Here is a 15565-nt window from a genome sequence, read left to right as displayed (position 1 = left end):
TGGACAGTGAATAAGGAAGACCATAGAAGAATTGATGCTTGTGAGTTATTATGTTGGAGGAGAATACTGAAAGTGCCATGGGTTGCCAAAAGAACCAATAGATCTGTTTTGGAAGAAGTGCAGCCAGAGTGCTCCTTGGAGGCCAAGATGGCCAAACTTCGTCTCTCATGTTGTCAGGAGGGACCAGTCGCTGGAGAAGGACATCATGTTTGGTAAGGTGGAGGGTCAGCAAAAAAGAGGAAGACCCCCCAACTAGGCAGCATCAATAGACTTAAGCATGGCAACTGTAGTGAAATTGGCCCAGGATCAGCCAGTGTTTCATTCTGCTGTGCGTCAGATCGCTATGTGTCAGTACCGACTCGATGGTACCTAACAACAGCAACAACAACATGGATGAAATATTGAACATTGCAGGAAACATCAAAAGAAGATGGAGGGATGTACAGCATCACTGCACCAAAAGGAAATGCTCAACAGTCTATCATCTCAAAAGGCAGAAGAGGACAAAGAACTGATGGGAGGACTAACTAGACTATGCCATGAAATTTAAAGCTCTCTGACTAGAAGAGACCCATCTTTGTGCCCATTACAAAGAAAGATGACCCAACAAAATTAGGAAAGTATCAAACACTACCATTCATACAGGAGTCCTGGTGTGGTGCCACAGGCTAAGCACTTGACTTCAAGGTCAGTTTGAACCGCAAGGTTGGCAGTTCAAGTTCACCAGCCGCTCCTCAGAAACCCTATACCGGGTTGCTATGAGTCAGAATTGACTTGATGGTCCTTAACAACAACAACATCATTCATATGGACATTGGTGTGGTACTGCAGATCACCATTGGACTGTGAGCCACAAGACCAGCAGTTCAAAGCCAAGCTGCTCCTTGGAAACCCTATACAGTGTCACTATGAGTCAGAATTGACTCAATGGCACTTATCAACAACATCAATAATATGACAAGCAAATAAAATTTTGCTTAAAGTAATTTTGAGAACATCAACAGGGATCTATGAGAAATTCAAGCTATATTCAGAAGAGGATGTGTAATGAGGGATATCACTGCTCACAACAGGTGGATCTTGACTCAAAGCAGAGGAAATCAGAAAGATGCTTACTTGTGTTTTATTGACTTTGCAAAGGCATCCAACTGTGTGGATCCTAGCAAACTATGGATAACATGGGGGAAAATGGGAATTCCAGAACACTTAATAGTAGAATCTGTACACAGACCAAGTTCAAACAGAACACGGGGATACTAAGCAGTTTGAAATCAGGAAACATGTGCATCAGGGGTGACTCCTTTCCCCATATTCATTCAATCTTCATTATGTTGAGAAAGCCATCCAAGAAGCTGGGCTATATGAAGAGGAACAGGCATCACGATTGGAAGAAAGCTCATTAACAATCTACATTATGCAGATGACAACTTTGCTAGCTGAAAGCAAAAGGCCATGAAGTACTTACTGATGAAGATTGAAGCTTTCAGTATGGATTAGACTCAATGTCAGTAAAACAAAAATCCTGACACCTGGACCAAAAAACATCATCATGACAAATGGACAATAGACCGAAGTTGTCAAGGACTTCATTTTACTTTGATCCACGATCAGTGTTCATAAATGCAGCAGTCAAGAAATCAAAGAATGTACTCCACTAGGTGAGTCTGCTGCATAAGACTTCTAAAGTGTCAAAGAGCAAAGATGTTGCTTTGCAGACTAAGGTGTGCCTGACCCAAGACATAATAATTCCAAACATGTAATATGCCTATGAAAGCTAAACAATTGAAGGAAGACAGGATAACTGATGCATTTGAATTATGATGTTGGTGAAGAATACTACAATTTCCACAGACTGCCAGAAGAATGAACAAACCTGCCTTGGAAGAAGATGGCTCTATATAAGGAAAGATGGCAAAACTACATAATCACACACTCGGGTTATTTTATCCAAAGGGACTAGTCTTTGGAAAAGGACATCATCCTTGGTAGAGGATCAGGGAAAAAAAGGAAGACCCTCAATGGAATACAAAGATACAGTGACTACAACCATGGGCTCAAACGTAACAATTGTGAGGATGGCACAGGACAGGACAGAGCTTTGTTCTGTTGTACACAGGGTCACCAAGTCAGAACCAACTCAATGGCACCTAAAAATTGTTTGACTGAAAATTGAGCTAGGAGGAAAATAATTTTATTTTTATAATCTGCATTGATCAACTTTATTCAAAACATTTACAGATTAACACAACTATGAAACCTTAAAAGAAAACATAAGACCAAATCATATTCATTTAAATTTCAAAAGTTTTTAAAGATCCTATTTTAAATTCCTACAAAAATAACAATTAAACATATACTCTAATAGCATCCTATAAGCAAGTCAGCCTGAAGAAAGTGTTCTTACATTCTGCTGAAGTGTCCAAGTTTTCCATCATCACCTTCACCCCAGGAAAACACTTTGCCATCAACAGTTAAAGCCATAGCGTGCCGGCCACCTGCCACAGTTACACAGAAAGAGCATTTAAAACCTGGTTACCACAACTCCATTTTGTCTGACGTGCAGTATGCACTCAAAGAATACGTGCTGATAAAATGAGTAAAGAGAATCAACCAAGGTTTGAGTTGCTATGACAGTCTTTCTGGGTGACAAATAAGCAAAATAGGTGAACTGTATTAAATGATGAATGTTAACTCCTAGAAAGAATTTTACATGCCAAGAAGAAAAGTAAAAAAATGCTGATTATTAATGGGAGTCTAGTTATGATATAACTAGTTATGATATGGAGTCCTGGTGTGGCGCTATAGGATAAGCACGGGACCGCAAGGTCAGTTTGGACGGCAAGTTATGACATGGAGTTTTCATTCCTCTGAATTAAGGAAAACGTGAAAAGGAGCCCCAGGACCCCTTAAGGAAGCCATGTCCGGAGCTCAGTGTCACGCATAGCAGGAAGTCGGGGAGCGTCTTCCACAGTGCAAGTGCCGGGCTTGTACCTGAGTGCACAGCCACCTTCTTCACCACGTAGCTCCCGAGGGCCGTGATCTGCCGCGGGATGGGCACAGTCCCACTGGACAGGCCCAGTCCCAGCCGCCCATTGGTAGCTTCTCCACAGGCGTAGACCTTCCCCTCCACAGTCACTGCAGGGAATGAGCAGAGGGAAGCACTCACTTTCAGATCATGATACTTTTATTTTCTGGTAGAGCACATAACTAAACATCTAAAAAATTTTAAAATAAGCATACCTGCAAACAAGCTTTTAGAACCTCCAGCCACTTGGACTACATTCAAAGCCGACAAGGTCTCTGAGAATGAAGGAACCTTTATCTAGAAGATAATTTTTTTTAAAAGCAAAAGAAGGAAAAAGATAACTATCTTAATGAAATAAAATCACAAGCAATCTCATTAAATGATGGAGTGAAACTAGTGAGAACTGGAATGCAATGGGCTGCCCGATTCTTTGGGGTCTTGGAAGCTTTCTGTGTCCCCACTTTTCTATTGCTCAGGTTCATGAGATATCTTTGTTTACCTTCACTGACAGGTTTTCATCTTACACAGGTGGGCTCCAGCTTTTGCAGGTTTTAATTATGTCAGTAATTCATGTCAATTTGTATGGCTATATTAGCAAAAGAGATTTTATCTCTTACTTAGAGGAACACTCTGAAATAGTTAAGGATGAAATGATATACCGAAGCTGACATTAAAATAAACCAGGAAAGAAGAACCCAAAAGCTGACAACTGTTAGGACTGGCACTATGGACGTGAGGGCTACTTAAGTACATTTGAAGATTTCCACAATAAGAGTTAAAATAAAGTAAATGTGCTGTTGTTGTTGTTAAGGGCCATCGAGTTGGTTCTGACCTATAGTACCCCTGTATAGGCTTTTTGAGGAGCAGCCGCTAAGCTTGAACCACCTACTTTGCAGTCCAGTGCATTAACCCGCAGCACCACACAAGGACTCCAAATATCTAGTTGCTGTTTTTATGTACCGTGGAGTCGGTTCCAACTCATAGCGACCCTGTACAGGGTTTTCCGAAGCTGTAAATCTTTACGGGAGCAGAAAGCCTCATTTTTCTCTCACAGAATGGCTGGTAGTTCTGAACTGCGGACTGTGAGATTAGCAGTCCGATCCGTAACCACTATGCTACCAGAGCTCCTTAAAATCTGGTAACCTATACTAGTAATGATGTAGGGTAAGCACTGGACTGCCAACTTCAAGATCAGCTAGCTGTTCAAACCCATCAGCTACTCTAAGGGAGAAAGATACGGTCTCAGAAACCCTATATAGGGTTACTATGATTTTACTATATAGGGTTACTACGATGGAAGGGGGATGGTTATTTTCAATTATATCCTACTCATTGTCTTTGATTCTTCCATCTCTAAAATCTTGTTGTTGTAATTACCATTGAATTGGTTCAGTCTAAAAGCACCTGTGTATGGTTTCCAATGAGGTATGAACTGCTGACCTTATGGTTAACAATCCAGTTCCTATCCTAAAGAACCACACCAGGACTCCACCATTATAAACTATTGTTGTTGCTGAGTGCCGTCTAGTCGGTTCCAACTTATAATGACCCTATATAGGGGTTTCCAGGAGTGGCTGGTGAGTTTGAACCACTGACCTTGCAGTCCAGCACATTACCCTGCAGCAGCACCACAGTGTGATTTAAGTTAAAGGCCTTGTCTAAGACATCTTCTATGATTCTCTCACTACTACAGCACAAGAGACGATTGCCATCATCATCCCTTCCAAACCCAGTTAGTTCTTCATGTGAAAGCTCCATCAACAACAAGAACTGAGGACCCCAAAGACAGCCCCTGTGCCTTGAAGAACCAGGACAGTCTTGCACTCGCACAAATGAGACCTTTATTTGCAGTTTGTAAGTGTAACTCAAGACTTCAAATACAGCTAAAACTTTACTGTACGAGCAAAGTTAATATAAATGCGTTCTAAAGTTCATTCTCAGTATCTCGGTAATGAAGGCAAACAACAAGGGAATTGATGACTGTGAGCTTCACAGAATACTAAAAGGAGGCAGAAACACTGGAACCAAAAGTGAGAGGAATCTGTTTTACGGCTCCTCAAACCAGAGACACAAAAAATATAAGGGACACAGAATTCAACTCGAACTCAATTGTTAGATTTCTTAGGCTTAAGAAAACATCTAGTCATTTGTTTTTCCTAAGCAATTTCAATACTTTACAAATTAGCCTTGATTCAAGGACCTATGGGGTTAAAGATGTCAAGTTGCTGATTACAAAAAGGACACGTGCACATTTGCACACTTGTGTCTCTGAGCTCACAAGCATTCTTTCTCATAGAGGCTATTTCACTCTGGTGTGTCTCAGACATCCCATGCCTAGAGGGCAGAAAGCACATTTTGCTAAGCTCTGTACCAATGCAGCATTCTACAAGTAATGCGCTCATGATAAGCACAATGGTTTACCGTACAGAAGACAAAAGAAACATATTTATAATGCATAATTTCCACCTATGCTTGTTAAATCAAGTTGTTTTTTAGTCACAAAACAACAACAGTACAACTATCTCTAAAATACTCCATTTTCCAAGGGTAGATGCATTCCAGAAACTGAATTTGATAATGTCTCTTAGTTCATGTCATGAATTGAGAAAAATTCATTTAAAAAAAATTACAGACAATAAAACCAATATAAAAATGTTTAAAAAGACATTGCTGCTGTTGTGAGCCTCTTGGACAATGGCACAGAAGGGCCCTGAAGGAGTGGTGCATGCAGCTGGAGGGGACGGTACCTTAGAGCCTTTCAGTCCACCCAGTTGGTCCTTGTCGTTCAGCCCCCACACAAAGACTTTGGTTCTTATCGTAGCAGCAGATTCCAATCCGGCAGCCTTCTTTCTCATCAGGCTGACCAAAAGGAAACACAAAGACAGAGTTATGGTTCAGGCAACACAGGAGGGAGAAGAGGAAAGCTGCCAGAGGCACACAGGCATCGCTGGCCTCTCTCTGAGGCTTGTCTCCATAAGCCTGCAAAGAGTCAAGTGTTCCGGGGGGGGGGGGGGAAAGGGGTCACAATTTCTAGGCTAGAATCTTTATAACTTTTCATGGTTGAGCGTGCATTTCCCTTTCTTTTTAAATATCAAGTTGAACTGCCTTTTTTTAAATTTTCATTTTTAGTATTGTGTTTTAGAGTAAAGTTCATCCAGCAAATGGTAGCTTTCCAGTCAATAATTCAGACAAATTCCATGACACTGGCTACAAGCTGTGCAATGTTCAGTGCTCTCACCATTTCCTTCCTAGGTTCTTCGTTTCCACATGTCCTGTTTCCCTGCCCTTCCTATCTTAGCTTTGGTTCTGGGCAAATGTTGCCCTTTTGGTCTATGTAGTTGATTACTTTAAGAGGCACATTCCTAATGCCTATGTGTTTTATTGGAGTCCCAGTGAGGTGCTGTGAGTTAATGAGCTGGACTGCAAAGCTGTTTGAACTGCAAGGTCGGTGGTTCAAGCTCACCAGCTGCTCCTTGGAAACCCTATACAGGGTCGCTATGCATCGTAATCAACTCGACAACACTTAGCAACAACAACATGTTTTATTATATACATGCCACATACATGTATGTATATAGAAAAACCTACAACCTACTTAGTGTATGTATCCACTCACAAATTCTCCTGCTATTACTGCTGTTTCAGGACTGCATACGTATAGTATCTACTATGGTGGTGCTGGATGTGTCCCGACTCATAGTGACCCTGTACAGGGTTTCCAAGGCTGTAAATCTTTACAAGAGCAGAAAGCCTCATCTTTCTCCTGAGGAGCAATGGGTAGATTCAAACTGCTGACTTTGCAATCAGCAGCCCGACTTGTAAGGGTATTTACTATGGTTGTCCTTTATTTTTCTGTAGCTCTGTGTCTTCCTTTTCCATGGCACATTGTGCCACCATTCCCTGTATCATGCATTACGTTTCCTTACACCAGAATCAACACTGGTGTGGCACTGTGGAATCACAAGGTCAGTGTGAACAAGGTCAGCAGTTCAAACTCACCAGCTGCTCCTTGAAAACCCTAGACAAGGCCACTATGAGTCAGAACCGACTTGAGGGCACTTAGCAACTATCTAGTAATCCTGGTGGAGCACCATAGGATAAGCACTGGACCCCAAGGTCAGTTTGAACCGCAGGGTCAGCGGTTCAAATTCACCAGCCACTCTTTGGAAACCCTATACAGAGTTGCTATGCATCAGAACCGACTTGACGGCATAACAACACTACCTCCGTGACTCTTCTTCCCCCAATGTTTCCTTCTGTGTGTATACCTAGTTTGATTTTTTTTATAGTAGCAATGTCATAAAATATTTGTCCTTTTGTGATTAACTTATTTCACACAGCATGACGTCCTCCAAATTGACCCTCGTTGTAAGTTGCTTCACAGGTTCATAATTACTCTGTTATTGTTGTGCAGCATTCTATTGTACAGATGTAACGCAATCTGTTAATCCAGATTGTGTCTCCGCTGCAGTGAACACGGGTATGCCTATGTCTGTTGATATCAGTCATATTTCTCTAGGATATCTACCTAGGAGCAAGGACTGCAGAATCGTACAGTATTCTAAGGAAGTACCAGGCCATTTTCAATAGTAGTTGTACCATTCCACAGACCACCGGCAATGAAAACAAGTTTCATTCTCCCCATAATCTTGTCAGAATTTGTTGTTTTCTATTTTATCAGTGCAAACATGCTGGGATGAGATGTAATCTTATTGTAGTCATGATTTTCATCTCTCTAAAGGCTAACGATGAGGCTTTCTGCTCCTGTAGAAACTCAGCCACAGAAACCATACACAGGGTCACCGTGAGTCGGAACCAACTCAACAGCACACATCCAGCAACAGTAGCTGACGATCACGAGCATGCGTGTTAACCTTCTGACCCACCGATTTCTGTGATGTATACCTACTGTAGGTGCAACTGTAGGAAACATTGGTTAAACTGGGACTAGCACAGCAACAACGACTCGAAACCTAAACACTCGTTTGGTTTTTGTTTTGAATTTCAAAGGAAGAAAAAAATACATGCTGCCATGTTACCCTTGAGGTCCTCTCCTATAGACATGACCTGCAGTAAAATGCTATTTTCTTCCTTTATACTCTGCTCCCTGTCCCCCATCCTTCTCCACCTCCTCCCAGGACTCCTGCTCTGCACCTGGAGAAGCTTCTGAAGCTTCCCATCCCGTTTCTTCACCTGCGTTCAGTGGGCTGGAGGATTTATCAACAGGAGCCAAAACACTCCAGTTTGTGAACTGGATGAAACCCAAAGAGAGAGCTTCATTTCCTTGGTTGTTAGCTTGATGCTTTTATTCTAGTTTTAGAAGCTAAGATAAAGGATGGAAGGTTCCAGAGATGAGGTTGTTGTTCAGTGCCGTCAAGGCAGTTCGGACTCATAGCGACCCTGTATAGGATTTCTGAGGAGAAGAAGAGGGTGGTGGATCATTCCCACCCCCTCCATACACAGAGTAGACAGGGATGGGCAACTTGGACATTGGCCAACCAAAATGGGGGGGCTTCAAAGGCAAGAAGAGACTGGCTTACAAGATTTCAAGAAGGAATCTAGAGCCAGAGGGTGTGGAGGAAGGTAGACTCTCCACTGAGTAGTATCCAATCTGTCTAGCTGGGGCTGATGAAGGAAATGTGGATAGGTCTCTTGTGACACAACAGTGAATAACTGTTATCAGGACTGCTTGTTAGGGTTGGAAATGTAAAGGTAGACATTTTGTAGCAAGGAGGGGAGTGATTAACTTTGCAGTCTAGGAGCGGAGGTCCCTGGGGCCATCAAGGGAGAAGAGTGGAGAACATTGGGACCCTACCCAGAGAGGCAGTGACGCCAGAGATGAGGCAGAGACGATGACGTGGAGAGATGGAGCAGCTGGGGAGTTTAGATCCAGAGAGGGGAAGGGGCTGCGTGCTGACAACTGGGGGGATGGGGATGAGGGGCAGCAGGCTTGCAGGGTATATACCCTGTGGTTGGTTGATGGTGCATGGAGGGGACTGTAACCATGGCAAGAAACAATATACGATAGGATGAATGTAAAACTAATGTTCTCCCATGTAAATTATCACATAATTCATAATAAAACATTAAAAAAATAACTAGCCACATGCTAGCTGTGGGTTTTATTTTAATCAACTGTTAGAAAAGACAAATAATGTCATTTTTTGACATAATCTCCTTACTTCTCAATACACTTTGTACATCTGTCAACAAGCTTTTGTATTCCTTTATTATGTTTTAGGCTGAACTTCAAGCCATGAATGCACCACTGTCTTCATGTCTTCATCAGAAGTGAATCTTCATCCTCGAAAGGCTGCTTTCAGGGGACCAAACAGGTCAAAGTTCGGTGAAGCAAGATCAGGACTATAGGGAGGATGCTTTAACACCTCAAAACTACTTTTTTTTTGCAGACTGTCAAAAGTGTGGGCAAAGGTCAGCAGGTGTGCATTGTCATACAAAATCACAACATAGCAATTCTCTGTGCTGAATCCAAAGTTTAGGCTTTAGCTCTTCAGTGAGCACCTCACTGTAAGGAGCACTGTTGATTGCTGAGCCTTTGGCTGAGAGTGCTCCAATACTGGCCTTTGAGAATTCCAGAAAACTCTTAAGCATCAATTTTCCAGCTGATGGTTGACTTTTCAACTTTTTCTTGGTTGGTGACTGAGGATGTTTCCATTCTATACTCTGACGTGTTTACTCGCAGGTTTGTAGTGATGAATCCAGGTCTTGTCACCAGTAATGGTTTTTAAGAAACCTTTACCATCCTTTGAGTATCAGTCCAAATTTTGTTTGCATATTTCCAAATGCGTCTGTTTATGCTCTTCCCTGAGTTGTTTCAGTATGCATCTCGCACAAACTTTTCAAAACTCAAGTCTGTCATGGATTATTTCATAGGCAGAGCCATGGCTGATTTGTAAAGGATTTGCCACATAACCTATTGTCATTTATCTATTAGATAAAATCACTTCATGTGCACACTCAATGTGGTCATCAGTCATGGATGTGGATGGGCATTTTAATATAACTGGAGTGTGGATAATTTTTTATTTACCCTTGTATAAGGAGCTCTGATAGCGTAGTGGTTACGAATCGGGCTGCGAACCTTAAGGTCAGTGGTTCGAAACTACCAGCCGCTCCGCAGGAGAAAGATGAGGCTTTCTACTCCCGTAAAGATTTACACCCTCGGAAACCCTGTACAGGGTCGCTATGGGTCGGAACCTACTTGACGGCACTTAACAACAACAACAACAACCCTTGTATATAGACATCATTAGTTTCAGATAAAATAGTGCCACACATACTATTTGCAACCTCTATGCAACGTTTCAAAATAAACAAAACCCTACAATAATCTGATTTAGTACCACAGTTGCTATGCATTCATGATTAAGATTACTTGCTAAACAGCAGCATGGTTTTATTTGCTACACTAGAAAGGACTAGGGCAAACAGTATTTTCAAAACCAGTATGAAGCCAGCAATTGCTACTTGCCTACTACTGTGTCTGAAGGACCTTGTACTGAGCAACTGGACAATACCTTTGGAAAGTTAAAAATGCATATCAATTTATTTTATGCATTTTCTAACTTACCAATTCAGTATTAGCAATCTAACCAAGGAGAGAATAATTTGCATGGAAGCAGTGACAGTCTGTTTTGTGTGTGTCTATAATTCTGAACGAGGATGAAGTGAGCATCTGCCTATGACAAGTCTTTGAAAAACACCTTTAAAACAAATATACAAATGTGTAGCTGATACCTTTTTTCTCCCTTTTAATAACAGGCTGTTTTTCCTGCCAGGAATTCTTCTCCTGCCCACTTTGCTTTCATAACTCTTACTCTTTAAGCTTTGGTTAGAAGTTTTCCTTGTTATCACTGACAGATGAGTGTCCCCACTAAAAAGACGACCATACCTTCTCCTTTGTGCCACAGTTGTAGTAATGTCACATTTATGTGAGGAATCATGTGATTAACATCTGGTTCCTACAACTAAATTGTATACTCTATAAGGTTAGGAATGAGTTTCCTTTTGTTTTATTTGCTTGTTCACCATGGTATTAACAGTATAAAACAAAGTACCGAGTTTGGTCAAAACAGATGCTCATTAAGTATATATACTGGATGAGTAAATACCACCACACTGCTCATGCAAAATAAGGAACAGAGACAGTAAACCATGAACAGTGGAACTTACAAGACACACCATAGAAGCTGATTTATTAATATGGAAAAGAGGGCATAATAATAACACAGTAAGTAAAAAAAACTATAAAATATGTGCCACATCTTACTATTTCCAATGTATTTCAGGCCAGGGGGGGAAATATAGAAGACTATAAACAAAAATCTTAACAGTGAGATTTTACCTAGAAAATGTAAAAGTTTTTATTTCCCCTTTTAATTGTATGTTTATAGATATAATTAATACATTAAACATTTTCCTAAAAATAAAATTTAAATGATAATATTTGGAAGTTCAATTACAATTTACCAAACATTCTTTGGTCATGAAGTGACACTCATGTTGACAGGTGAAAGTTATCACTTGGGGATGACAGTTCTAATAACACCTTACCTCCCACTGCTGCCTTTGTCATCCTCTTCCTCCTCATTGTCCGAAGCTAAGAAAGGAACCGCAGCCAGGTCTTCCTCCTCTGCACGAATTCGCCCCAGTATGATAAGACCATGGATTTTACAATCGATTCCTGAGCTTCTGCACTGTTTTATAGCAATTTCAATATACCTGTGATACTAAACAGCAAGACAATGAGCCACAGACTTTTTAGAAACAAACACATTGTATTTTAACCAGAGGGGAGGATACATCAGGTATCTGCCTTAGGAGGTGGAGGAGGTCACAGCATCTTTATTCAAGTGGTGGACATACCAAGTTAGTGCAGCCATATTTGAACAGGTTTTGCTTAAAAATAAGGTATTATTAACCAAATGTGTCTATTCAAGGCATAGGACTCATATTGATTTGCTTGCTAAAATTAAATAAATAGCCACATTGTATGACTTCAAACCTTTCCATTTCAGAGTGTTCTAAAACCAAACAAAATATATGAGGGAGCTTCAAAAAATTCATGGGAAGATGAAATTAAAAGATAAAAAAATCCCATGACTCTGTCACCCAATTCCAACATATGGCAAGTCTTGTTCACATAAGGATGATCTTAGAAAATCTAAGGCCTCGTCTGCTTTCACTTCTTCAATACATCCCACTGAGAGACAAGGTCAATCTTTAAAACATATCCACAATACTATTACCATTGCTTTGTTGTTAAGTGCTGTTTGAGTTACTTTCTAGTGACCCTGAATAGGGTTTCTGAGGGGTGGCTAGCTGGGGGTTTGAACTGCCAACCTTATGGTTAGCAGTCCAACTACAATAATAGTTACTTACATCACCTAATAAGGACCTCTGGTAGCATAATGGTTACGGGTCAGGCTGCTAACCTCAAGGTCAGCAGTTTCAAACTACCAGCTGTTCCATGGGAGAAAGATGAGGCTTTCTGCTCCAGTTAAGATTTACAGCCTCGGAAACCCTATGCTGGGTCGCTATGAGTTAGAACCAACTCCTCAGCACTACCAGCACCTATTGCACTACCAAAGAACCAAGGGCTCTAATTACCTTTTGCTGTTGGCTTGTTTTAATCAGAATGCAAACTAAGTCCAGCCTCTTCCCATTTTGCCTTTGTCATTCATTTGTTACAACTGTTTGGCCTGTCCTGTGGAACAGCCACAACCTAGATTTCAGACTGTTCCTGTCACACCACCCACAGTTCATGTGAACAAGAATGCAGCTCGAAACACTCAACATTACTTGTTATGGCCAAAACGGACAGTGATAAGGCCTCTAGATCTGCCTGTGACTTCTTCAAAAAGGGTCTGGTAAACAAAATCATGAGAAGGCAAAATGTTAAATTCAGGATATAAGTATTCTGAGAAAAAGTTCAAGTTTCTGTTTTTTCCTTTACAACATAAAAACACAAACCAGTTACAAAAGCTCATGTATGGGATAACTGGGAAAACTCAACACTGACTGGATAGGTATTTCCTTAACTTTCTATTGTGAATCGAGTCAAGGTTTACAGAGCAGATCATCAATCTAACATTCATCAAATCACACGCTTCGCTTCAATGACTGCAACCCATTCATATAACACCAGTTCTCCCACTGTCTTCCTGCGGCTCTCTTTCCATTCCACCCTCCTTCCCCACCCTTCTCAACTTTGTCCTTAGGTGAATGCCCCCACTGTCACCTTGCATGGTTGATCACTTCAGATGAACATTCCTTACTAGCATGGTTGTCCCCCCCATACCTGTCTGTTGTTGTTGTTATGTGCCGTGGAGTCAGTTCCGACTCATAGCGACCCTGTACAGGGTTTCTGAGGCTGTAAATCTTTACGGGAGCAGAAAGCCTCATCTTTCTCCCGTGGAGCAGCTGGTAGTTTCAAACTGCTGACCTTGCAGTTCGCAGCCCGATTCGTAACCACTACGCTACCAGAGCTCCTTTATACCTGCCTGTCTAGTGTGGCTGAAAGTGAGCCGTGAGGGCGGGCTCAGGTCAGGGCCCAAGTCTCAGGTTCCTCAGTCTCCTTCTGACCAGTATGCCTGGTCTTTTTCATAATTGTTCATAATTTTGAGTTTTGTTCCACATTTTCTCCCATTCTACCGAAGACCTTCTAGTGTGATCTCTGTCAGAAGAGTTAGCAGTGGTAGTTAGGCACTCTCTATTATATGGTTTTAAAGAACAATTGTAGTGGAAATGGTTAATGCACTCAGCTGCTACCCCAAAAGTTTGAGATTCCGCACCACAAAGAGGTAACTTGGAAGATCCTACTATCAGATTTTTCAGATCTAATTTTTTAAAAATCAGTCATTAAAAATCCTATGCAGCTTATTTTTCCTCTGACACACATAGGGTCACGATGAGTAGACCTGACTTGACAGTAACTGCATTGGTCGTTCTGGTTAGGTGTGACAACAGCACTGTGGCTCTCATCCACTAGAGGGAAATAGTTAAGTATTTAGCACTGAACTAAGATGGTTTCCAAGACATCTTTGTAAGCACTCCGAGGGGGAGAGACAGGAGAGTCAGAGAGTGAAACACACTGTCAACAATGTTAATAAATGTTGAAGCTGGGTGACAAACTCATGGGGGAGGTCAGTATGTTATTCTCTCTGCTTTTGGTTATGTGGGAAATTTCCACAGTAAATCAGCATTCTAGGAGGCAAAACAAAAGAGCCCAGGCGCATCTTAGACATCAGAATATTCTACTTCTTAAATTGGTTGAGGGGATGGAGGGCAGGTCAGGAGTTTGTTGTTAATCATAATACTTCATATTTTTCATATACACATCATGTACACGGTTTTGTAAATATCAAATATTACAAAATAAAATGATTTTGAACTGAAAATTTCTTAGATTAAGGTAATTATACCTGCTTTGGAACAACAGCAACAAATAACCATCGCCAGAGTCCATCCTACTCACTGTAAGACAGTAGAACTGCCCCATGGGGTTTCCAGACCATAGTCTTTCACATGCTAAAGGCTACCTCTTTCCCCCAGAGGGAACACGGGGCAGTAAGTTAACAGTAAATACTATGCTTTTCTCAGAAATATTCTTTATCTTTCATTTTTATATTTCACCACTTTATTCATAAACTAAGTTGTTATTAATTAATTAATCAGCAAGACATAAAACAAATGACATTCAACAATGAATGAACTGCATTTAATAATTGAAAACAAAAAAAACATTTAAAAAAAACTCCTTACACTAAAATTTACAGACGTGAAAATCAAGTCCTGCTATTTTTATCCATCATGTAGCAGAAGTCTTGATGTGCCACTGTAGGATAAGCGCTGGGCTGCTAACTGCATAGAAACCCAATATAGTGCCGCTGTGAGTCCGAAATGACTTGACAGCACTTAACAACTTAACAACAATCATGAACCAGCTAAATTTGTCCTTACAACAGTACAGACAGTACATAAAAGTCTTAAATAGCACATTTCATGGCTAAAATAGTGTTGAACTACTGTGTGGGAAGATACATAGGAAAGTTTCAGAGAGGCAGCTACATTGATCTATGTGTGTTGTTGTTGTTAACTGCTATGGAGTCGGTTCTGAATAGGATTTCTGAGGAGCTGATAATGAGTTTGAACTGCCAATCTTGTGATTCACAGTCCTGTGCTGATCCATAGCACCACACCATAAGTCCAAAAGCCTACAGCACCGGGTATTCCTAGGGAGGGTCTCCCATCCAAGTAACTAAGCAGGCCTGATTCTGTTTAGCTTCTGTATTGTTCTATGTGTAGGTACTGTTTAAATGAAATCTCATTATTTCTCTGAGACAAAACTATCAAATGATCCAATCTTGGATTAATTTGGAAGCTCTGCTGTTACCAACGAAGACAGAGAAATAGTTCAGCACTTAATCCAACACATGATCACACATCAACAATGTCAGTACCACAACTCAGCTCAGAAAAACAACTGCAGTTTCACAGATTTGTTGTTGTTGTTGTTGT

At 41.0% G+C, this 15565-nt stretch overlaps 1 protein-coding gene across 1 annotated transcript in view; it reads right to left on the bottom strand.

Moving 5' to 3' along the window:
• HERC2 (HECT and RLD domain containing E3 ubiquitin protein ligase 2) overlaps positions 1–15565 on the bottom strand; it is a 259545-nt gene that overhangs the window by 94922 nt on the left and 149058 nt on the right. Inside the window, exons 55-59 of the mRNA XM_006861873.1 lie at positions 11600–11775; positions 5773–5884; positions 3241–3322; positions 2992–3135; positions 2405–2495 (exon numbers count right to left, since the gene is read on the bottom strand). Coding sequence (XP_006861935.1) covers positions 2405–2495; positions 2992–3135; positions 3241–3322; positions 5773–5884; positions 11600–11775 — 605 coding nt within the window. The remainder of the gene's footprint in view (positions 1–2404; positions 2496–2991; positions 3136–3240; positions 3323–5772; positions 5885–11599; positions 11776–15565) is intronic.

The sequence above is a fragment of the Chrysochloris asiatica genome, unplaced genomic scaffold (assembly GCF_000296735.1).
Source record: "Chrysochloris asiatica unplaced genomic scaffold, ChrAsi1.0 scaffold00044, whole genome shotgun sequence".
NCBI lineage: Eukaryota > Metazoa > Chordata > Mammalia > Afrosoricida > Chrysochloridae > Chrysochloris > Chrysochloris asiatica.
The sequence above is the reverse complement of the archived record's forward strand: the minus strand, read 5'-3'. Positions and strand labels throughout refer to the sequence as shown.